Source organism: Hydractinia symbiolongicarpus, chromosome 4 (genome assembly GCF_029227915.1).
Source record: "Hydractinia symbiolongicarpus strain clone_291-10 chromosome 4, HSymV2.1, whole genome shotgun sequence".
In the NCBI taxonomy this organism is placed as follows: domain Eukaryota; kingdom Metazoa; phylum Cnidaria; class Hydrozoa; order Anthoathecata; family Hydractiniidae; genus Hydractinia; species Hydractinia symbiolongicarpus.
The window spans coordinates 20945380-20970351 of NC_079878.1; the positions used below are offsets into that span (position 1 = coordinate 20945380).

At 33.6% G+C, this 24972-nt stretch overlaps 2 protein-coding genes across 3 annotated transcripts; both read left to right on the forward strand.

Annotated features, from left to right (window-relative positions):
- The first annotated feature begins 2633 nt into the window (after window positions 1-2633).
- On the forward strand, window positions 2634-21498 carry LOC130641780 (proteasome activator complex subunit 4-like). 2 transcript variants are annotated; one of them, XM_057448728.1, is made up of 33 exons: window positions 2634-3018; window positions 3117-3257; window positions 3338-3454; window positions 3743-3787; window positions 3943-4092; window positions 5133-5199; window positions 5281-5355; window positions 8180-8395; window positions 8699-8964; window positions 9283-9624; window positions 10087-10243; window positions 10317-10485; window positions 10837-11015; window positions 11083-11345; window positions 11630-11847; window positions 11955-12109; window positions 12196-12354; window positions 12702-13019; window positions 13240-13400; window positions 13979-14032; window positions 14398-14527; window positions 14894-15592; window positions 16116-16339; window positions 16675-16946; window positions 17019-17092; window positions 17224-17280; window positions 17394-17465; window positions 17546-17599; window positions 17927-18025; window positions 18558-18632; window positions 18802-18883; window positions 19015-19157; window positions 19683-21498. In XM_057448728.1, exons 1-33 carry the CDS (start codon window positions 2837-2839, stop codon window positions 19815-19817), a joined length of 5550 nt encoding a protein of 1849 aa, XP_057304711.1. In that variant the 5' UTR covers window positions 2634-2836; the 3' UTR covers window positions 19818-21498. The 2 variants fall into 2 exon arrangements, with proteins under 2 accessions (XP_057304711.1, XP_057304712.1); XM_057448729.1 differs by lacking the exons at window positions 2634-3018; window positions 3117-3257 and having other exon boundaries at window positions 3440-3458.
- Window positions 21499-21705: 207 nt separating this feature from the next.
- LOC130641786 (leucine-rich repeat-containing protein 47-like) lies at window positions 21706-24208 on the forward strand. Its single transcript, XM_057448738.1, has 4 exons — window positions 21706-22700; window positions 22920-23155; window positions 23512-23614; window positions 23886-24208. Exons 1-4 carry the CDS (start codon window positions 21744-21746, stop codon window positions 24144-24146), a joined length of 1557 nt encoding a protein of 518 aa, XP_057304721.1. The 5' UTR covers window positions 21706-21743; the 3' UTR covers window positions 24147-24208.
- Window positions 24209-24972: the final 764 nt, after the last annotated feature.

Below are 24972 nucleotides of genomic sequence, written 5' to 3' on the forward strand. Positions count from 1 at the left end.
TCTCTTTGCTTTCCTGTTGATTTTCCAATAGGTACTCGTGGTTTTCCAACGTAGACATCAAGTTTTTAAGTAAATTATGGATGAATCAGATCAATCTAGCAACATAATTGTTTTTGAAGAAATCTTATGTTAAGGTATTGTTTTCCCCACTTATAAATATGCCTATAAGACAAAGGAATTTTATTTTGTTTTACGCTAAACAGACATAACCAACAAGAGTACAGGTAAACTTTAAGTTGTGAGTTGCATCATCAGGTAGTTGCTTTCTGCACCAACAGCAAGTTAGTTGTGGGTTATTAGCTTATAAGAACTTTAATTATGTTATAAGAACTTCGTTAAGCAAGCATTTGCCTCAACTTTAATTTTGAGGCTCTTTGTCTTGCAGGTTTCATATTTGACTTATTTTGCATTGAAAGGCAAATCTCATTAAAAAAACATATTTACTTTAAACCATCGTTATTTTGACAGTTTGGAAGAACTGATAATTAGGCTGTAACAGGATAGTTGCCAATGTAGGATAATTATATGATACAGATAGATAGATAGATGTGCATATTTTACATGGCTAGCCTCACAAATATCGAGGGATATACCCTGTCTATTATTTCCAGGAGGGGCCATGGCTTAGATGGAGAGTCCTAGAGTATTTAATGCTCATTTTGAGCGACGCAGACCCAATTAGGGCCCGTGCTCTACTAGACAACTCCCGGCAACATCCAACGGCCCACACAGTGTGCCATCTTCCCAATTTCCCTCACATGGCTTGGGTTAACCCGGGGCTATGGTAACATTCACTCGCCCATGTTGAATCGCCGTCAAGAGGAATCAAACCCCGGTCTCCCGCACAGAGTACGAGAGCTATAACCACTAATCTACGGCGCCATAATACATACGTGCTTATGCAGCTAATTATTTACGGTAGAGGTCTTATTTGCTTAAATTTCCACACTTCTCTTTGATATCTATCTTCTGATAGTCATCTACCCAGTTACATACTTGTTATGCTTCAATAAAAAACAGAACAAGATTTATTTTTTATACGGCTAATTAGCCGTATATATAAATAAATATAGACTTTGCTAGCAGATAATGGTGGCTGTTAACCTATAATTTTCTGTATACTGTATAATCAACCAATTCAGTTTATAATACTCTTAAAACGACAACGAAAGAACATTGAAAAGACATAGTTGGGCTTAAAGAACACAAGAAAGGCATAAACTACAGTCGACATCTAAGAAAAATGTAGAAATTTAAGCAAAAAAGATCTCTACCGTGCAATTATCCTGCACCAGCCAACAATCATGTGACAGGCTATTTATCAGTTCTTCCTGACTGTTTAGATGTGTATATTTTACATGGCTAGCCTCACCAATATCAAGCGATATACCCTGTCTATTATTTCCAGGAGGGACCATGGCTTTGATGGAAAATCCTGGAGTATTTAATGCTCTCTTTGAGCTAAGCAAACTCAATTAGGGTCAGCTCTCTGCCAGACAACTCCCTGCAACATCCAACAGCCCACATAGTGCGCTATCTCCACAATTTCCCACACATGGCTTGGGTTAACCCAGGGCTATAGTAATATTAAATTGCCCTTATTGAATCGCCGCCAAGGGGAACCCTGCACTGGTGTCCTGCACAAAGTACAAGAGTGATAACTACTAAACTACGGCTACAAAAACGTATTAAAAGAAACCTTTACAAGAATGTTTATTTACACCTAAACCATACTATCAAACGTCACATTGTGCTGAAAGTCTGAGGTCCACAAGTCGTTTTATATTTTGTTTACTTTTTGTGCATTCTTTATTGGATGATAAAATGTTCCTAAATACTTGGGTAGATAATAAATTTAGAGATAATATGCAATCATATATATAATGATGAATGTCTCGGCATGCTGATGGCAGCAGCGGGAATTTCTTCGAAAAACAATGCTCATTCATAGTCTCATAGTATTATCTATAATATTTTATATTAGGATATTTTATTTCTTGAGAATGAACTTACAAACCTACAGACACACAAACCTCTTGTCTTGACTCTGCTGATAGGTTTATCAAGTGTGAATAATAAGAAATCCACGAGCGATGATATTTTTTGTTTTGCACCCTTGGGAGACGACAACATTTAGCAATGCTGTCTTTCTTTGCTTCTTTAGGTTACCATGAATTGCAAGTGACTTGCATAAATGTTTGTTGGCCAAGCATTAAATCGCATAAATATTGATAAAAAATGACAATTTTTTCTTTGATTCTAGGCTAGATGTACTGCCATTACTTTGTGCAACACACAAAGATACAGCTATTTTAAGAGGTGGGGGACATTTGTGATCAGTGAGCCTCAAACACTGCACCACTATCAAATAATTGAAATCATTGTCAAGCATTAACTCTTTACCTCACCCCTGGTAAAAGTTACCTGTTTTTTAGTTGTTGAGTTGAGCAACTAACTTCCAATATCTTAAAATCTGTTGCAAGTTTTAATGAAGATCTAGTAAAATTCAACATTTGCTTATGGTTTAAACCTTTATTAAAGGGGTGTCTGTTAGAGAGGGGTATTGAAAAAATAGTCAATAGGTGGCATTCATTCAGAGCATTACAATATTCCTCTGATATATTTTTTATAATATCTGTTATTTTCTGCTTTTGTTGTTGTTATTTATTAATAGTGATGAGTATGGTTTCATGTTGAAATTACAACTTAAAGCATATTTGCATCACCAATTACCATTTGCTAATGACTTTTGCTTGTGGTGATATAGTTGGTTTACTTTTTAATTTTAGTTATAAAATGTAATAATCATATACATTAAGCACTGTACCAATCCAATATGGATGACAACAACTTTAAAGCGCAAAAACTTATTGTTTACAATAAACATCTCCCATACAGTGATCAGTTACACGAGGAAAGTAATCGCAACCTAGCTGATATAAAGTTTAACTTATCTCGAGCTGTTATATTTCAAGAATTGACACCTGGTATTCTGGTTTGGTGTAACAGGCTTGATACGTAAGTACACCATTAACATTTAGTAGATTGTTTATTGGTATAACTAAACTGACGAAAGCTGATATAAGTCAAAGAAAGTGAAATTTCTTTTTTTTTAGTTACCTGCGCCTAAATGGTAGAAATTTCTCAAAAGAAGATCATGTATCTTTTATAAAATTACTTTACGAATTGATGGTGATACCTGACTTGGAACCACAATTTGTGAAAGGTTTTGCTACAGTCCTTAACAAACTTTTAAAGTAAGTAGCACATGACATAAACCTGACAAAACGAATTTCACGATCTTTATTTTACATCTATTTTCTCCCTTGTATTTTAGAAAAAAAGAATTATTAGATAGAGATGATTTGCAGTTACCATGGAAACCTTTATATGAACTTGTCAAATCAATACGCTATTCCAAACTTGCGCCTCTAGGTTTGATGAAATTTCCTAAGTAGGTGATATATTATACAGAGTTAAAAAGCCTTTACTTCTTTTAAGAGGATGATAACAATGGAGGCCGAGAAGGTTTAATAATCTGTTTTGGGTATTCGTTAAGGATTTGCTTTTACTCAAGTCAAATTGCAGTTTTCAATCTTTGGCCTCTAATGGCTGACCAACTTTCCAAGCTTCATGTAGAAAGACTGTTGTTAGAAATGAATTTGCAAGTTCTTTATATAGAAATGTTAGGAAGAGCCCTATACACAATTGTATTTAATTTTCTATTTTGTTTGAATTTTAGTAAGTTAAATGACTGTATCATCAACATTGTTAAGTTTGCTAGACAGTAAGGATATATTATTTTTTATTTTTTTTAATCATATCCGAAAAATATATGTGCCTATTTCTTCAATCTTTTCCTCAATGTATTTTTGTCATTAAAATGTGCAGTTCGTTGAAAATCTATATAAATATGTAGCACTTTTTATTTTTTATTTATAGTTACTTTCCTATTGAAGCAACAGAAGAAATGCTGCTTGAGTGGAGACCTTACATGTGTCCATTTGATTCTGTGAAAGTAAATGCTGCCTATTATTTCTCAAGATTTTTACCAACGAAACTATTTGGAGAAGAGCAAGTAAAAGGATACAAGTTAGTGTTTTTGACAAGTTTCCCATCATTTTATAAGTTGACCTGTGTAAACTTCTTGGTAGATGTCTCATCTAATTATTAAAAAATTGAGCCATGAAGAAATATTTTAAATACATTTTATATATTTGCCTTGTATGTTTCAAAAACTGGTAATACTGTTAAGACTGGGTTGAAGTTTATGATTGTTCAATCTAAAAAGTCCCTCCAAAAATTGAATGTCACTGCAAATTATTTGTTAGTTTATGCAATCAATTTGAAAAAGAAAAAAACAGGAAGCATTTGAAAGTTTGTATTTTTGTTATACAAAAAGTAGTTCATTGGACTGTGGAAGTCTCTACTTGATTAGAAATGCAAAAAATTTTGGTAACGTCAGCAATGACCCTATACAACAGACATGGTTAGCGTCGATAAGCGGTGAAAAAATCCAGTTAGGAAAAAGAACAATGCAAATATCTGTCATTTGACATTTAATGACGTCAGCAATGACGCTTTGATGCACAAAAAAAATTCTGTAGAACTTGAAACTCTGATCAAGAAAATGTATAGGGGTCATTCCGTACCAAATTAACAGATTTTTAGAATGATCCCCTGTCGACCCTCTCAGATTTGGCTCCAACTTTGTTTATATGACACTATGGATAAGATAACCCTGAAAATTTCAGCTAATTATCTTATTTCGTTCGGGAGATATATTGCTATTTAAGTTAGGCCTATGAGCAACAAATTCTGAATTTAGGAGAGCAAAAATAAATGAAACAAGATAACCAGTTAAAATTTTCAAGATTATCTTTTCTTACCCATAGTGTCATATAAAAAAAGTTTGAGCAAAATCTGAGGGGGGTTGACATGGGACTACTTTTTAAGTTTTTATGGAATGACCCATTGAAGAGATGTATTAACCTGTCAGTTCTGAAACAGAGGGTTGACACAGCTCTTTGAATGGTACTATTTTGGTACCACGTTATCCCTGATTACCCACACAGTGAAAAAAACTTCTTATCTGATTGATGCTGATAAAATTTCTTTTCTATAAATTTCAGCCTTTGGCTTCCAGAGTTTTTCGATTACTGGATCAATTGTACTCAAAACATACCATCCGTTGCTGAGGTTTGATATTAAGTAATGTTTATTTTTTTTTGTTGACATGTGCTGCTACGTTGTATGCAAGTCTCCTTACTTTCTTGATAGGAATATACAAGATTGTTTATGCGACTAGCAGAGTCAAATGTTGGTTTAATTGACTGGAATCCTTACATGCCACAGGTATCTATTTTTTTATTTTCAAAAAGACTATATAAATTAGATATAAATTTTTAGTTAAAAAAAACAGGATATTATTTTATGCTATTTGTAGAATGCAGAGTATTTTTTTTTTGCCCAAAAAGATTTAGAAATTACTAATAACAGCTAGAGAACTGTGCTCTCCTAACTTTATTTGTGTGTGAATTAGGGATACATGAAACACCACAATAAGAATACTGGACATATTTCCTAAACTTTTATTATTATTATTATTATTATTAACAATTTCTTTTACATTGACGTGTAAAAAAAAATAAAAAATTCTAGCTTCTCGGGAAAAGTCGCTAATTAAAGTCAATGAAGAAGGCAATTATTTTAGTTAATTTGACTTCTTTGCTTTGCATACCATCATCCTGAAATAAAGGATGGTTAGACTATAGCTTTTATTTTTGAGATCCTATATATTGCAAGGAAGTGGTATGCCAGAAAATTCGGGGAAAAAAAACAACAAAAACAAACCGCAAAATGCTATAAATACTAAATAAAAGTCTACCTGTCAAATAAAACCTAATCCATTAATATACGGTTTGCACAACCTACAAGGGCAACTTTCTGGATTCCATTTCTTAATTTTTGACTTAAACTCTTGTAACATTTCAGATGTTTTTATATTTGATGGTATCATCTGCCACAATTTTGGCGCAAAATTTGAGATAGTTTCAGTGCCATAAGTAGACGTTTTTGCTGTGCGATAGCAAAGTTCTCTTTCATTTCTCAAACTATAAGTGCTACTACGGAACAGAAAAATATCACTTATTATATCAGGTGAGAGTTTGTTTTTAGTTTTATATATTTCTATAGCTAGTGTTTCAAGATTTTTTTCGTGTATCGTTTTTGATTTATCTCTATGTAACAGTTCCTTAAATGTTGATGTATGGTCACAATAGATTATTCGAAGTGCTCTTACATGCAGATTATTAATTCTGTTATTCAGTGTTCTATTGTGGAACATCCATATCAAAGGACAGTAACTGAATTGAGAGGTAACAAAAGCCTTCATAATAACTCTTCTTTTTTGAGTATCCATGTAAGGTGCAACACGCGCTAACGCATGTAGTTTTTGGCTGGTTTTTTGACATAAGTCCGTTACATGCAAATCAAATTTTAATTTCCGATCAATTTTTATCCCTAACAGTTTCTGTTGGTCACTGTTTTCAATGTACGTGTCTCCAACGACAGCTTTTGTATCAAGTGGTAAGCTAGAAAGAAGATGGCTCTTTGCTTCATTGGCTTTCATACCATTTTCAGCAAACCATATAAACATTCTTTTTGCTGTTTTTTCAAGGTCTTCTACAACTTGATTTTTATCAGACCCATACGTATATGGGGTGTTGTCATCTGCGTAGCTAGCTATATCAGTTTCAATCATTATCAAAAATAAATCTATCAGGAAAACGTTGAAGAGTAGTGGGCCTAAAATAGACCCTTGTGGCACACCAAATAAGATGTCCAGTAACATACTAAATGAGTTGTTTATTTTAACTCTTTGTTTCCGGCCAGTTAAATAGCTATGTATTAATCTCAAAGCATCCTTGTCAAACCCATAAGCGTGCAATTTAGCAATAAGTAAATCGTGATTTATACAGTCAAAAGCTTTAGACAAGTCTGTCAATAACGCTGCGTAAGATCCTTTATTATCTAGGCTTTTTTTACATTTTTCGATCATTGCTATAAGGCATTGCTGCGTACTAAAACCTCTCCGAAAACCACACTGCTGCTTGTTAAAAATAGGTTGAAAAAAAGCTTCAATTTGTTCGTATAAGCATTTTTCGAATATCTTAGAGATATTAGGCAGTATACTGACCGGGCGGTAGTTACACTTGTCCGTACGGTCCTCCTTTTTGAAAACTGGAATCACGTCTGCGTTCTTAAGGCTTTTTGGAAAATTGGATTGGTCGATGTTATAATTTATGCTATTGCACAAAACATTTCCAAAAATGTCAGAATTTTCCTGTATTATTTTCGTTTGAATGTCAGACTGCTGTGTAGTTTTATTTTTATCCAAATCTTTAATTTTTTTTGTAACATCAAATAGGCTGACTCGTGCAAACTAAAATTATATGGAAGTACATATTTTCTGAAAACCAGATAAATTCCATATCCAATAGTCCTATTTATATCATAAACAAACTGGAAGGATGTAAAAAAATTATTAAATACATTTTAGGAGTTGCAGACTCTTGAAAAGATACAGACATATAAAGCTTATTACATAAAAATCACACACTGTTTTAGTACTTCACTTGAATACTAAAACAGTTTCACAATTTTGTTTTTTAAGGTCTAGCTCCCAATTTATATTTATATTGTTTTCATGGTTTTTCGTTATGCTTTTTTTTTGCCTTCACACTGTGATATCTTAATAATAAAAAACAGACACTGTTGAGCAGCTTAGTGTGTCCAGAACATTATTATTACAATTTGTGAAAGCTTGTACCTTTTACGTGCTTAAAGCAAACATTGTTTTTAATATATAGAGATTTAAGCTTAAACATATTAAATTTTATTCAAAAGAGCTTGTTTGTTGTTTTTTAATTTCGCTTTTTTCATTTTTAAATTATATTCAATTATATTTTTATTTAATATTGATATTCTTTGAATTATAAGCTTTCCAATGATCTAAAAATTTTAAATTTGACATAAACAATGACTTAGGTATTTCATGTATCCTTAAATTGCATTAATGATCAATTTTTATGTTTCCTTCAAAATTAGTTTAAGTAATTTATATCTTTTCAATACTTTCACTAGTTATATTTTCACACAATTTTTCTGCTTGTTTTAGATTTTTAGTTTATTTTTAAGCAGTTTAAATCTACCTGTCAATGGGTCGGTGAGAAATGGTAGTTTAAGTCTGCGTAATATGGTCTCACATGTCAACACATCAGCAAAGTGGTTTGTTTATATGATTGGTGGAGACAGTTTGGTTTTAGATTACCTCGAGAAATTGTTTACAACGTTGGAATCTTTTTATCATCCCTCAAATCATGGGAAATTTTCAGTATGTTTTTTTTTCAATTCCAGTTAAAAATAGATTTCCTGTCGATCTGTATTTGTTATTTTGCAAACTTAACTTAGAACAAAAATCAAATAATTGCACAAAATAGTACAAGCAACAACATAGACTCAGTGTTGCCAACAAAGAAAACGCTAGGCATGTGGAATATTGCATCACCTATATTGGTTTTTACACATGCAATGAAGACCTATAAACAGAATGCCTAATTCTATTTAGGTCTGTGTGGAGGCTTGCAAATGTGATTCCACTCATTAGAATAACAACCATACTATAACATTGTTTTAGGTTACTTTACTTGCCTTCCTGAATTCAATTATTGATCAGTTTGTGAGACGTTTACACAGTGAAAGACATGCAAAAGAAAATTGGTTTACAAAAACTCCAGATCATGTGAAGATAACAGACAACGAGATTTTCAGATTTGCAAACATGTTAAAGGACGTGGCGTTACTGTCTGTCTACAGTAAGTCGGGCAGCTTACAAGCAGCTGCAGTTATGCAGAATTTAGCATTGTTACGGCCAGACCTTGTTCTGCCATCTTTGCTTGAAAGGTAGGTTCTTTTAATTTTGTGTCAATCTTTGTTACAGCTTTGTAATTGTTATTGTGTAGTAGTTAATAGAATTTGAACTACAGTCACAAGAACAAACCTACCAGCTTATCTGAAGGTTGTTCAATATAACCCTCCTTATCTTAACTGATAGCCTATACATCCATAAGAACTTCCATCTTGCATTTTTATTTTTTTGAATTGCTTTTTATCAAAATTTTATAATATAGTAGTGGTGCCTTATTATATAAAACACAGGTAATGTACTGGTTACATTTGAGGGGAAATATTTCCAATGTGTGTATTTATACCATTTTACAGGACTTTTGAAGCATTGGAAACATTGGTAGAACCTCATCAAGTCACAGCAACACTGACATGTATAACTTCTGTGGCACGCAGTCTAGTTACAGGCGGAGAACATTTTCCTGAAGCACCCACGCATGTCTTGCCATTGTTGCGCCTTGTCTTGCCTGGTTTGGATCCAAACGATTTTAGAAAAAGCATGTCTTCTTTCACTTTGATATCTGCTATTGTTGGTTTGGTGCCAATGGTTGATTGTATGCCAGCATTGCATGCTGGGTTGGAAATGACAGAGGTTGAGAAAGAGTTATGTCAAGCATCAGGACAATTTGAAGACTTTATTCTTCAATTTGTTGATAGGTACTTTGTTATTTTAATTATTGTTTTTGCAAAGTTGTGAATAGTTTGTTTAGCAATGGGAAATGTAAAATCAAACATGGCAGAGTTGTGACAGTTGAAGCTGCTCAAGTCTCTTAGAATTTAAAGAGTTTCTTATTAGAATGTGTAAAAATAAAATTATTTACAACTTCCTCCTTTCTTTAAAATTAACTGGTTTTAAGTTTTAAATTGCATTCACTCAAAAACAGCATTTGTTTTTTCTCTGCACGAAAAAATAGCCCTAAAAGCTCATCAAATCGTTTAAATTTTTGGGGAAAATGTCAAAATATTTAATTCTAAATAAAAACCATATAATTCATGTAACTTAAAGCATAAATTTGATGGTCAGGGCGATCATAAAATGCAAAATGGCTGACATGAATCAATGAATTTGTTAAGCAACACTAACACTTCATTACAGTATTGTCAACATTGTGTTTTCAGGTGTTTTGTTTTGATCGAAAACAGTAGTGCTACTGATATATCTGAGCAAGACAACCTCATGGCTGACAGCATGAATGTTCAAGAGGGAATGATTGGGATGGGGATGGAATCTACCCTGCAAACTGTTTTTATGCAATGCTCTCCTCAAATATTCAAGGTATGTTAAAAAAAAGATAAATCATTCGAAAAATTATTGTTAACAACCTATCTACAATATCCTTTCGTTATAGTCCGTATTGCATGGTATTTTTCAATTTGTGTCAACCCGCGTTTTGGAAGTAAACTTTGCTGGCAAAATGGTGTCAGACATGTGTCGAGCTGCTTCAAAGTCATTTCCACAGATCACCTTAAAGAAATTTCTTCCTTTCCTTTGCACAACAATTACAAATTTAGCATCAGGTAAGTGCAAATTTTTGTTGCAGTCAGTGAAATGTGAAATCTTTGAATATCCATTATTCTCCAGAGAAAAACCCTGAAATATGAATACTTCCAAAAACAGGTTTTTATGGAGCATTGTCTTGTGTAAAAGACTTTTGTAAATAAATAACTTGCTCATAGTAAATTATAGTAAAAAGTCTAGTTAAAAAATTAAAAATTGGTAGACACCATATTTAATGTTAATGTCATTTTAATCACATTCTTTAAGAATGTTCTCAACTTTGATGCCTTGGAGAAATGACATACTATAATTTACACCTCACATAATTGTTGTCTGTTTTTTTGGTTTGATTAAAAATGTATTTCATTTAGTGGAAGGTATAGAAAAAGAGGAAAACATCGATGCAGAGTTACTTTGGTACCTGGAAGTGATATCTGAACTTGTCCGATGTGATGGGAAAGAGTTGCTTCCATATAAAGACTCGTTAAACAAAGTTCTCAACCTAACTTTACACTTAAAATGCAAGAAAGCGTATTCAAGAGCTGGAAAGGTCAGTGTTCTTCCTTATCCTGTTTTTGTTTAAATTATATTTTAATAATTTCATTTTTTGTATTTAGTTTTTAAAAGCAATCCTTTCATCATGCTCTGAGGTTTATAGTTTGGAATGGCACAGTCAACAAATTGGTTTCGAAAAGGATCCCACTCAACATTTCTATATCCGTGATTGGGGTAAACCTGGCGACATAGATGATTTAAACATGTCTTGGCATATTCCAAGTTTGGAAGAATTAGAATTTGTAAATGAATTAGTCAAAGAACATTTGTATCCTGAATTAGATATAATAAAAAGCTATATTAAAGGAACTGCCACTGTGACAAGGTACATGGTAACAAACCATTTTTAGTCAATTGACTGAATCTGCACGTGCAAATATTTGTGTTGTAGGCACTTTCTATTTGATCTGATTATATTGAGGCCTAAATGTGGAGAAAGAATTGGAGATGGCCCATGTATAAGTTTCCTTCTCTCTTTTCTTAACTTTCTGCTAGTGCTAAAGCATTGCATGCTATACCAATAAAATAAAAGAAAGTTTTGTATTTAAGCAACTTCACGCAGGATTCTTTGTAAAAAGCTTTTTTATGTAAATGTATTTACTTTATCAGAGATGAGCTTCACCAACGTCTTCAAATTGTTGCAGTTATAGTATTTGGTAGCGCAAGTACTTTCCCAATATGGGAAGATAAAAAAGTAGAAGGTCTAGCACCACCTAGTTTGGTAACGAGGGAGCGTACTTATAATGTCACAAGTGTAGAAGCGCTCACATCATTTCAATGTTGTGCCACCAGAAAGGAGATTGTTCTTATTATTCACGATTTGTTTGGTAAGTATTTCAATGTTTCGATGTTTAATTATCACCAAATAACATGTTTGATAATTTTATGACCATATTTATTACTGCCTCCGTATTGAATGAGCTGCTGTATTTAGAATTTATGTCAAAAGAAAATGAAGATGACGCTAAAGCATTCCGCATTATTTCTAAAATTTACGATTTCTTATTGTTACACCATGGTGTGAACTGGAGGGAATTTAATGTCCGATGGAAAAGTTCAATGGCAGTTAAAAAAGCCTTAGCAGATAAGGTAACTTACACTGGCACACAGTAGATAACACTTTTAAACAATGTGATCTTTTGTTTAGCAGTTATAGCGATTATGATGTTTTTTAGTTGCACAAAAAGAAAAGACATGTTCGTGCTATTCTTATTGAACGCGTACAACTGCAACACGAAATGAGAGTACTTGATCGTCATTCTGTACCATACACTGAAACAGATAAAATGGTTATCAAAGACCTGGTTTTAATGAGCACTAGTGATTACACTGAGGTATTTAAGATGTTCATTTAACCTGTATACTTGTACTACTAATGCTTTTTTTAAAAGAGTTGTTTTTTAAATTGAAATTTCTTCATACAAATTTAGTTAGCTGAATCAATGTTGATCGTTCTTCTTTGATGCAACTATGGTTCTTCTTTCTGTCCACTCGTTTCGGTTGTTTGTTGTAAAGTTTCTTAGATAATGGCTGTCTGTTTATGACAGGGCTCTTTAGGCCCCAATAATCGATAATGTTAATGATCGACAAAATATTGATGCAGAAAATATATATGTCAAATTCTCTGTGAATTTTTTTATGAGTTTACAATACATATCATCAAAAATTATTTGTATTTTAGGTTCGTATCGACTCACAGAAAGTTCTTTTTGCTTGCCTGGAGATGTTTGATTATTCAGCACGTTCAATACTCCCGCTTCTTCTTGAAAACATTAAACCTGATCCTGATATTTCACATGAAAAGTTAAAAGGGACTTTGTATATATTACAATATCCAAGATTGTTGTACCTGATAACACATTATTGGGAAGCAATGGTGAAGGCGTGGCCTATGATCGTAAAAGCTGATCAATCTGAAAAACCTTCAATAGTAAAGCTAGTTAATCAATTGGTTCTTCGGTTGGAATCTAAATATGACACCCTTGGATTTAAACGACAGGTATTTTGATATGTACATCATGTTTTTAAACAAATTTAACAATTAAAACAAAAATTGTAATTGATAAATAAAGTAAAAAGACTTAGGGCATAGAATTAAATTGGTTTTAAATTCCAGTATATATTAGCAATATATGATATCAGGGAGCCAGTATTTTTTTAAGTATTTCTGCAAATATCAGATACTAGTAGTTGATGTGTTATGCCCTGTGAATATTTAGGTGACAGCAAAATGTCGAGAGTTGTCAGAAATGATTTTACAAAGTAAATACCCACTGCCTGCTTCATCAATGGAACCAAAAAATGAATCATTAATGCCAACTGTTGATTTACTAACACAAGCTGAAGTCAATTTAAAAGAAATGAATAATGAAAACGAAAGGTATATCATTTGCTTTTGTTGAATTTGTTATTTTTTAAAAAATAAGCATTTCGTCTAACTTTTTGTTTGCTCAGCCAATTTTTTTTGTCACCCCAACATACGTGTTGCGTATTACTTGATCATTCTTTTATTTCTTTAGCATATTTCTCAGTAATGTTTGTTTTTTTACAGTGCTTTACATAATATTAAACATAGTTACATTTTGAATTTGATGTTTTTGCACCTAATATCATTTTCAGTCTGGATTGGGGTAGGAGTTAAAAACTCTTAGTGTACGAATTTGTTTGTTTGGTTTGTTCATTTTTTCAAGGTTGGCAACGTGAACAAAAGCATACACTTTGATTTTGTTGTTTTCACACATATACCATTGTTAAAAAACATTGAAGCAGAAGTCTAGATCATGGCACAAGTTAAAAAAAAATTGTTTTCAAATGCTTTAAAGAAACTTAAATTTTAACCTAATTTATAGTGTGATTGATCAGTCTTCTTGGTGAACTTAAACAAATTAAGAGTCCTAGAGCACAAAGTCTTTAGAACGCTATTGATAGACTGATTTCTTTTTCTTATTTTCTGTTTAGGTTATATCATGTACTGGTCGAGAATTTAGCAAATTTACTGGAAGACAAGAATATGTAAGGGTAATTAAATTTACTAGTCGTTAGCCCGTGGAAAATCCACGGGTTTGCCCGTTCTTTTTATACCACATTGCATGCTTCTCGCTATTGTGCAGCTAAGCTACCATTTTGCGTGACAGAAAGACGTATACGGGTATTATAATATAGACTAGTCGTTAGCCCGTGGAAAATTCATCGTTCGCCCGTCCTTTTTATACAGCATTGCGTAATTCTTGCTATTGCGCAGCTAAGCTACCATTTTGCGTGACAGACAGACGTATACAGGTATTATAATATAGATGTAAGGCGTGTTGGCTATGCTTCCACTTTTTTCTCGAAATAATTGTGAATTTCTTGAAAGCTAAAATTTCCTTTTCTGTTAGGCAATGGAGATGTGCAGAAATTTGTATGAAGCTATTATCTTTGTTACTTACCAACGAAATCAACATGCCATTGAAAGCTGTCCACATTTTTGTAAACTTCTTGGTGCATGACTCGTTGCGCATGAGAAAGGTAAAAAAAGTGCAGTACTTCTGTAAAAAAGATATGTGGAGGTTAATAAGCCTTGTGATAAATGCAGTGTTTTATCTCTCTCTGCTTCAGTACTGGCAAATTCCTTGAAGTTTAAAATACAGTTTAACATACTGGACGTATCCTAATGCAATTTTTGTTTTTCTTGCCAATCAAAGGAGATAAATTTGATGCTTCAACACCCATAGCATTACCAGCTCTATTAATATTTGACCTGCGTAAATTCTTGATATGTCGACTGTCTGTTTTATGTTGATGAATTGATAATGTGTAGCTTTTACAAAACCATTATTTTCCTCCTTGCTAACTCTGTTATGTGCTTTTCAATTTTTTTATATCTTGTTAAAGTTTGCTGTGAAGGCAGTGGTGGCTATACTACATCAACAGAAACTAAAGCAACCAAAAATCTCTGTTGACTTTTCGAAGTTTGGCTTAGATACAAGCAGTTCAGCCATCTTACAATTGTGTGCAGGCGATCGAGAAGATAACAGATGGCTACAATTTCAAGTAAATGCTGCACCAAATTCACAAGAAGAAATGGATAAATTTACATTTGTTGACAAAACCCATTGGGGATTTCAGGCATGGCCTTTAGAGTTAAAAACTTATGATGTGAAGCGATTACAACAAATGCATAGAAGAAAAGAAGAACTTAACCCTACAGAATTAGTTATTTATGAAGCGTTTTCAAATAGCGAATTTTTAAAAACGTTTTTTAAGTTCTTTTCACTAGAAGTTAACAAAGGACAAGACACGTTTCGCCAGATTCAATTTTTACTATACAAAGCTTTATTTCGCAATTATGGTAGTACGTTTTTGGAAGAATTCAAGCTGGTCTTAGTTGAACTTTTAAGTGATGCTGTTGAGAGCAAGCATCGTTGTGCGTCTGAAGTTATTGCAGGTGTTATACGTGGTGCTAAGAACTGGAATTATAAAAGTTTAGATTCTTTGTGGAGTTTTTTGTGCCCTCTACTAAAAGATATATTTAGTACTAAAATTATACCAGAAATGTTACGAGATTGGACTATAGCGTTGATCACTTCTACGGTAAGTAACATTAAGCTTTTAAACACTTTTTTAGTTTTGTTTTTGTGGCCTTAAACTTGTGCATGAATCATTTGTCTCTGTCTCTATTTTAAAGTTGCGCACAGTAACTTTATATTTTGTCTATGATTGTAGTGAATTAATATTATTTTACACTCACAAAAACAGCTTCTTTGTCTTAATAATTCAAACAAAACACAACTAATCAGGGTTGATACAACTCCTCAAAACTCCTCAAATCTTCCCTAAAAGTGGACTTTTAACAATTTTAATATTATAACCATTCTTTTATTTTTCAAAGTGCATAAAAAATTCTACATTTGTACGGCAATAATTGTTTCTTCACTTGTGGCATCACCTTTGAAATCTCACAAAATGAAAATGTCCTGGAATGTCCCCATTCTATTCTGTGAAAATAAAGTCACCTTTAAAAGTTTAAAAATTCTCATCTAATGTCCTCAAATCTCTCAAATCTGCCTCTATAAAAAGAATATCAACCCTGCTCATAAACAACACTATGTTACAGGAAAGCAGAGATCCAAATCGTTTCCATCAACTCTTCACTGTTCTCATGGATAATCCGATCTGTGGTGCGGGCGGTTCATTGGGTGACACAAGTCGGTTAATGATGTTACAAAACACTATCGCTCAACAAGAATGGCGTATTGCTGATTTATATCATCAGTTGTTTGAATATCTTAAGCCGCGATTCTCACATCCTTACAAAAATGTAAGAGATCGAATTGGAAGGTAATTTGCTATTGCATACTTGTCAGGTTGGTCACACCTCCTAAATAAAATCTCCTTAATTTTGATTTCTTATAAAATTGTTTATGGCGGCATCCTTTTTTGTTTCTACATTTTATGTGACGAAAAATAAGCAGATGACATTCAAAAGAGGCTTGGCAAAATCACTTTTATTTTTAGTGTTTTCTCCTAAAATTTGACCCAATGCCTTCTAAATTCTCCTAAAAATTTGAAGTTTTAAATCTGTGAGCACTTTGCTTCTTTAAACGTTATTTCTAACAATATCACGTGAAGTTTGTCCGTCCGTCACTGTAATCGTTGACGTGTTCTTATTTTAGCGTTCTGTCGTATGTGTTTATGTGCGACATCAAATATGGCTGCCACACCCCCACCCTTTCACCTCACATTGGAACTTTTGTTGATTTCGTGATTGAAGATTTAACCGTGCTCAGTACTGACGTTCTTGAAGCAGCAGTGCACAGTCCACTAGCATCCAGTGAACTTCAAAATGGTAGCCAAGCTGTGGAAGTTAAAGAAGTTCAGAATGGTGACAAGATGGAAACTGATAGTGAGGATGAAAACAAGAGGAGAGACAGAGTTGCTAAAACAGGTATGTATGTTGTAATAACCGTTTGTAGTTTTTTTATGTTTATTTGTATATTTATTATCTTCTTTCATTTAGTTTTGTCTTTCCTTATTAACAACTCATTCACGATGCAACCAATAAACAAAGATATTTACAGATTAATACCTGTGGTACGTACACATACTATTTCGTCATGTTTTTACCAATGTCATCTCCATCTTTGTTTTACATTGTTAAGGAAAAAGCCTACCCTCCTCATAAATCTCATTATAAACAATCTGTCTGAATTTTCCTTAAATAGCTCATCCCACTTGAAGCACGTGAAGATGATCCAGATATCAGTGAAAACTGCAAAAAAGTACGTGCCTCGATTATTTTCGTTTAGAAGGTTTTACAAGGGTACAATGGAAAATATTGGGGTTATCGAGATTTTTATTGTGTTCGCATGTAGCAGAAATTCCGCTATTTTAGGCTTTTCGACTACTCGCCTCTAAACCGGTGCCGAGAGATATGGTCAGTATTGCAGTGTCATCAATTATTAAGGTATTATTTTTTTCGTGTCAATTTGGTGAAACATTGATTTGCTGGAAAAAAACTTTCTCTCGAAATGTTGTTGCTTTTAGGGGTGTGACTGTAAATCGTGGAACGCGAGAAGGACAGCTCTAAACTTTTTGCAGGTATAAACAAAAACCTTTGATGATGCTGTGTGTCTATACATTGAGACAAACTTATTTATTCTGTAGCCCATGGATAAATCACAGGTTCTCTAATTCTCTACATGTCAAATTTCGTGTGTTTGTAGCACATCTATAAAAACGCGCAGTGGTAGAATAGGGGTATTTACTCGGTAGCCCACGGATAAATCAGGAGTTCTCCCGTCCAGTACATTTCATATTTCCAAAGACTGTCGCATGGTTATAAAAACGGGCGATGATAAAATACGAGTATTGATGTTAGAGACATTCGCTGTTTCCCTGCATGTCTTTTATTCAATTTCTTTTCAGGTCATGATTTTTCATAATTTCTTCGTCTTGGATACTGATGAAATCAGAAAAGAAGTTGAAGGAGTTATCACACGGAGATTATTAGACGAACAGTTGGAGGTAATAACACTTTAAACTATTTTAGTTTCCTTTCTTAACTTGGAGTAAGTCTGCATGTGGACCGCGGATCGAATCCCGCTCACTGCCAGCCAGTATGTTAGTGATAAACAAAGTAGTTCGTCTTCAATATGTTCAGCTTGTTGCTGTTTGTTTTCTTTCGTGCCTTTTTTCTTTTTAACCGAACAATTTTCGTTTTTACACCAATTTGACCGAACGTTATAATTAGATGTTTGAGAAAATTAATATTTTAGTGTTATCATTATGTACAACATTTCTCTTTTCCCACTGTACCAAATTTTGTAGAAAACAAAGTATTTTCATATTCGGGCCAATTTTAGCCTTAAACGACGTATTTTATCGACATCGGAACACTCTTTCATATTTAAATGAAAATTTTGGTAAGATTATATTTTGACGTGATAAAGAAAGAAAAATTCCGTTTGAATAAAAAATCAATACGATGAATCTTTCATATTTTCATGAGGATATAAAAGAGTTCAATTTTTAATTGGTTAAAAATTTGTCTTTTAAGGTTCGTGAAGTAGCATCAACTTTATTGAGTGGATTAATTCATTTTGGCTACATCAAAGTGAAAGATGAACTTCTGGTATGTTTGTTGCTGATCTGTTCTGTTAATTTTCTTTGTTTCGCAAAAACTTTATGTAGTAGACCACATGTATTTTTGTCCCTCACGTTCAGTAGCTATATATATTCATTTCTCCTACGAAGTCTCTTTCTCTTTGCCGTGAGTCATCAAACATTTTTTTATTGTCTAGAAATCCTTTTCAAAAATGGCGAAAACAAAGATTAAAAAAGCTCGACATGGTATTGAACTTACAGTGGAAGATTTACAGAAAAGTAAGGTCGTTTGTTTGCATCTACGATAGAGAGTCCGTGACAAGTTCTTCTGCTATACCTTTACTCTTACATACGACTTTTTTTTGTAACATTGTTATTATGTTCTCTCACGCAGAGGTTTTTTCATGTAGATACCGCTGCTCTGCATGTCAAACATGGCGGGTTGCTAGGGTTATCTGCGTGTGTACTTGCCTTTCCATACGATGTTCCGTTGTGGATGCCTGAAGTTTTGTTAGATGTCGGAAACTACCTGCACGACGCCCCGCAAATCCAGGTATTGTTTTACGCTGCGCTAACCTGCATTCATTTTGTTAACATCAACAATCTCACTTAATTTTAATTGATTGATTATCAGAAGAACTTTTTCTTGTAGAACTTAATATCGTTTTTTATTTTTACTTCTATTTCCAGCTAATCATAGATCGACAGTTCCTATATCTACAAATGCTCTTATTTAACTATCAGGCGCCAAGGGACTTCGCTATCTCCTCATTTGACATAGTTATCTCCTCAAGTAATGGGTTCCCAATTTTGTATTCATTCTTGACACTGTCAAAGTTTTTGATATTACAGTCCCTAGTTGATTAAATTTGGTAGCAGGAAAAGCATTTTCCCGATGACTTCGATATTTCAGTTATATAATGCTTCACCTATGCGTCCACCGCATTTTAATTGTCTCAAGTTTTGAAAGCTGAATGTGAAATGAAGGAAAAAAAATTACGGTTTATTTCTCTTTTAAAATAATAATTAACTGAATCGCCGATTGATTTGTGAGAAAGGATGTGGTTTTTATTTCTAGGCAACTGTTAAAAAGACGTTATCAGAGTTCAGACGAACCCATCATGATAACTGGCAGATGCATCGACAAAAATTCACCGACGACCAGTTATCGGTACTCACTGATTTGTTAATCTCGCCGAGTTATTACGCTTAACAAAGTCGAGTGTTAACTAGTCTCCCGATAGAGTATGATGACGTCAATTTCGTTAGGATGGTGACATAAATAATGACGCCCTTCTTATTGGGAGATGTAACTTAGTTTATTATACTTCTAAATTTAATAGGATATTTCATAAAAAGTATATACATAACAGGGTGACCACACCTTGAAATTATTCTCCTAAAAATCTTTAAAATTTAGCCTACGTCTCTTTCCCTTTTAATTTTTTGCAAAGAAGTTTTTCGATTTACTTTAAATATTATATTATTTTCTTATATATATAGTTTCTTTTCTAAATAGTCTTCAAAACAATATACAGTTGACTCCCGGTAGCACTGATAACGCGAACTTTCATTACGTCGAACCATCATCTTAAGTGCATTGAACTTTTCTTAATACGTTCTTATAAAATACTTAGGATAAATCGAACAACGTTAATTAACTTTTCCCATTTCTTATACCCCTGAGGCTAATAACTCGAACTTCTTGCTCCAGAAAATGGAATCAAAGGCTAGAATGTCAGGTTTGAAATTTATTTAGTTTTTATAACTCTTGACGTAATTACAAATGTTGCCTGCACAGCAAAATTTAATTTACAAGAAGGAAGTATACCACCTCTATTGCATAGGTTGCACCTTTTCCCAGTAACTGTTGCTCCACCTCTTCAAAAAATCGATTTAACTCGAACTATTTTCCTCAGTCTATTGGGGTGTCGAGTTACCAGGAGTTTAATGTATACCATTACACAACAAAAATTACCGTTACACAACAAAAATTGATTTTGTTTTTTTGAAAATCTAACTCCAGCTCTCCTTAAATGCTACTGTTTCTTAAAATTAAAAGTTGTTGTTAATATGCAAAACTCAAGCAGCATTTCAAAATGGCAGAAGTTTTTATTGTAGCTCATCAGTAAGGTTTCTTAATATATGCAGTGTTATTATTTTCAATATTTTTACACTTGTCACAAAAATTTAGCGAGGTATAGTTATGTTTTAGTTCTTCTATATTCATATAGCTTTTTTAAGTAAAAATGGAATTAATCATTAATAATCAAGTCATTCATAAGGAGGTGTTCACATGCGTTTGGTCAGACAGTTAGCCTGGCTTAGTTTGCCAGCCTGGAATCCACACGACGTTTTGCAACCCAGGCTAGAAATTAGGTACATGAAAAGTGTGTATTTTTCAATTAAGTTTTTTACATATATTTGCTAATCCTAATACGTAAATTATTATTTTCCACCAAAAGATAAAATTTGTTGATAAAAGTTTATTTTTAATATCTTTGTTATCAATTGTGTTTTAATCATGCACAAATATGTTTCGTATGGAAAAAATTTAGCCCGCCTTGCCGGGATCTCGGTTGACAAAAAGCGAGATCCCGGTTAGCCAAGCGTGGTCGCTTCCAATATGATAGGTTGTTGATTTATATGAGAATTGGTTAAGAGAGCCGAGATCACGAGCGAGCAAACCGAACCATTCCGGCTAACCGGGCTCATATGAACACCGCCTAAATGTAGTTATCGCATGCCCTTGTGTTGACATTTATCCAAAAACAGAAGGTTTTGTTTGCAAGAACTGCTCTTTAAATGACTACATGATATGTGATGAGTTTATTTTAGTATTTTTAATGTTTTTTTTGCTTTTTATTTTAATAGCACTATATCGAATTGTTGGAGATGTGTCGTTTTCGTTTTCCTTTTCTTTTATCCTTGTTGAGCCATTCTTGGAAGTTTCATTTAAATTCTGTTTAACTGTTTTTTTCTGATTGACTCTTTTATTAGTCTTCTCAAGTACTAAGTTTTTTGCAAACAAATCTGGATTTTTTATTTAGAGTTTTTAGGAAAAGTAAAAAATGTTTTGTTGCGTGACTGATAATGAACTATTATTTTTTATTTTCCAGATATAAAAAAATAAATCAATATGGCAGAGGAGGTTTGGGACGAGATTAGGGATGCTGAAGATGGCCGACATGAACTTCATCTTATTGGTGACGAAGTAACCAATAGGTTGGAGAAATCGAACGGTCAACTACCTTCAGGTTTATACAAACTTATTTCATTGAACTATCTCGAAATATCCGATACTAAACTGTCCGCTATTTCTAAAGATGTCGGCGCGTTGAAGAGTTTGTTAAATTTAGCGCTCCATCGAAACGAGCTAGTAGAAATTCCCGATACTATAAACCAGTTGGAGAAGTTGAAGTTTTTAGATCTGTCTTTTAACAAATTAACCTCGTTACCAGACACCTTACTGCTTCCCTGTGTGCAAACATTAAACTTCAGTAATAATGAACTTAGCACCCTCCCTGATTTCAGTGGATTTACATGTTTAAACATTTTATACACAGAACATAATAACCTTACGGAGTTTCCGTATGGGTTATACAAATTAACTGGATTTTCGGAACTAAATGTTTCTAATAACCAAATCACTAGCGTTCCAGGAGATGTTAAGGATATGCAGACGTTAAAGAATTTGGATTTGTCAAATAATTCTTTGGGAACAGTCTGCGGTGAATTGATCGATTGTCGGAAATTGAAGAATCTAGATTTGCGCAATAACCCGCTAAAAGACAACCGGCTGAAAAAGATGACTAATCAGTGTAGTACAAAGGCTATCTTGGAGTATATAGCAAAACAATCCAAGGGTGGTGGTGGAGGTGGAAAGAAGAAAGGGAAGGGAAAGAAAGGTCATGTGGAATCTGAAGAGAAAGATGAAATCACGCGTAAAATATTTATTCTTCAAAGTAAAGAAGATGAACGGCGTGTAGTAACGACGGAGAGTGTCAAAGAGGAGCGTCCATATATCTGTTGTACCGTTGTCAAGCAACTTGATCTCGCTGACCCAGCTTTTTTTAAATCATTCATTAGCTTGCAGGTAATTCAGCCGTATTATTTTTGTATTATGTAAAGGTAAAGTGAAATTAAGTTTATCTCACTGAGTTCAAAATGATGTGTCTGGTGTAAAGGAAACTTCTCCATTTTTTATATCTGTTAATACCCAGACTCCTAATGCCAAGTCTTTTTCTTACTCAGCCCTACTTTGCTTTGCGCCATGAATTAATAACCTGTATTATTGTTATTATTATTGTTATAGACCAAGCTTCATGAAAACGAATGTGATATGAGGACAAGGGCTACCATAGCAACGCACACCTTAAGTGATTTAAAATTTCCCTTGAAATATGAAGCCATTTCTCCTACCGACCTACAGATTGTCGCTCTTGGAAAAACGAAAAAATGCGTTGCTGGTAAACTGATAGCAGATCTAAAGAACGAAAGAGAAGCATTGAAATTGAAGAAGAAACGACAAGTTAAAACCGGTTTGTACAAGTATGTAGGCGTATTCTTGATGTATACTGTCATCTACCTACGTCCTTTGTAAAATGACTCCTTTCAGCTTTCCTTGTTTGGTTGTAGATATACATCATATCTGAAATATAACTACAGTTATTTTTATTGCTCTATGTTATCTACACAAAAGTAGACTGTTCGCGAAAAAAATTGATCTTTGATTAACGAGGCTTTGTTTTCAGAACATCTCACTATTCAATTTGCATTACTCGAACTAAGAAAATATACAAAATCTGTTCCTTCAATTCCATTTCTAAGATTTTACTTGGTGCAAAAGCTTCTTGTAAATTAGTTTTTCTTCTTTTTAAGCGTACGAAATATCTTTCATTCTATAGATTTATCGACCTGGTTGACGGTAAGGAACTGTTGGCGTGTATAAAAAACAGTGATGGTGACGTTATATCATTTCCACCAATTACAAACAGCGAGATGACAAAGGTATTGAATTAATGTGTTCTTGTCTTGTCACGTCACCATAACAGCATATAACTGACCCTCAACTATAGCCATTCTCCCCTTAAATGTTCCAATAACGTCGGGAATCATATTTATAAGGCCTCAATAACTTTTTTCTGACTGATCGTGAAAAGCGTCGAAACCCTACCAGATTTGTGAAAGAATTGTGTATACCGTGGACACCCTGAAAGAGTAAGCCAATCAAGATTTATTTTTATTCATATCTAACAAGCGAATAACTTCTGATTTTTAGATCCATTCTTCCGTTGCGGACGTTTTTATAGAAGTGACATCGCCTACCAGTTTACCACAGTGTAAATTCGTCATGGAGGAGATCATTCGGCAGATGTATCATTTAGGATTCTCCTCCGTTGTGGATGAGATGGAAGGTATAGTTCTGGAGCAAATGCGTGTTTGTGATGAGAAAGGCGACTTGAGAGTGGTGTATCCATCGAAGATTGATCTCGATTTAAAAGGTATCCCGGTGGAGCGTGTAGATTGTAAAACGGAGTAAAATATTTTAAATTGTATAAAATGACTTATCATTTTCTAACATAAAAAAACTACACCACTTTACCAAGGTTTAATTCAATGTTTTTTTGGAGTGACTTATGTTATCCGAAGCTCAGCTTATGTAACCAACACGTAATTATAAACATGAAGATATAAAAGAAGTTCTTTTATACCGTGGCTCATCCATGTGCCTGGAGGGCGATAGTCAGTTTTTTCTGTGCTTTCCAATTTTATCAATACTTTTACCCTATAAATCAAATCGACGTCAGACTTTTGTGAAAATATAGAGCGCTAAATTAAAATCGCGTATAGTAGTAAAAAAAAACCTATAAAAAAATTACTATAAAAAGCGTTACATATTCCCGATAATCTGGGACTTGTCTCTGCTTTTGCTGTGCGCACGTGTTAAATTACAGACTGATCGAATAGAGTATCGCAAATGCGAGATTACATTGCCTCGGTATGCCATGTCAGCGACTTAAGGTGATGGTTGTTTAAAATGCCTTCACCCATTGGGGTTGGCACAACAACAAAACGGTATATCACGCTGGCTTTCAAACCCCAGTGAATTATTTCAAACATGTTCTCTCCTAAGTGTAAACTTTGATGCATATGCTTTTACTAGTACACTCAGCTGTTCGCTAAGAAGCGCCAGGAAAACCGTGGTTAACTTGGAACTAGACAAAATAGTAGTAGGAATCTTTCTTGCTCCCAATAATGAATTTATTTGGATATTTTGGAACATTCTGCTTCTCTTTTAAAAGTTAAAATCCACAAAAGAAGTGTTTCTAATGTTGTTGTTTAAAAGTACGTCAAAACCAAAGAAT

Bases quoted from the DNA above. Each gene is read 5' to 3' on its own strand.
- LOC130641786 (XM_057448738.1), top strand. From the start codon at position 21,744: ATGGCAGAGGAGGTTTGGGACGAGATTAGGGATGCTGAAGATGGCCGA. The intron at 22,701-22,919 runs GTAATTCAGCCG...TTATTGTTATAG, and splicing joins AATCATTCATTAGCTTGCAG to ACCAAGCTTCATGAAAACGA. The intron at 23,615-23,885 runs GTATTGAATTAA...TCTGATTTTTAG, and splicing joins CAAACAGCGAGATGACAAAG to ATCCATTCTTCCGTTGCGGA.
- LOC130641780 (XM_057448728.1), top strand. From the start codon at position 2,837: ATGGATGACAACAACTTTAAAGCGCAAAAACTTATTGTTTACAATAAA. The intron at 12,110-12,195 runs GTAACTTACACT...GATGTTTTTTAG, and splicing joins AAAAAGCCTTAGCAGATAAG to TTGCACAAAAAGAAAAGACA. The intron at 18,633-18,801 runs GTATGTTTGTTG...TTTATTGTCTAG, and splicing joins AAGTGAAAGATGAACTTCTG to AAATCCTTTTCAAAAATGGC.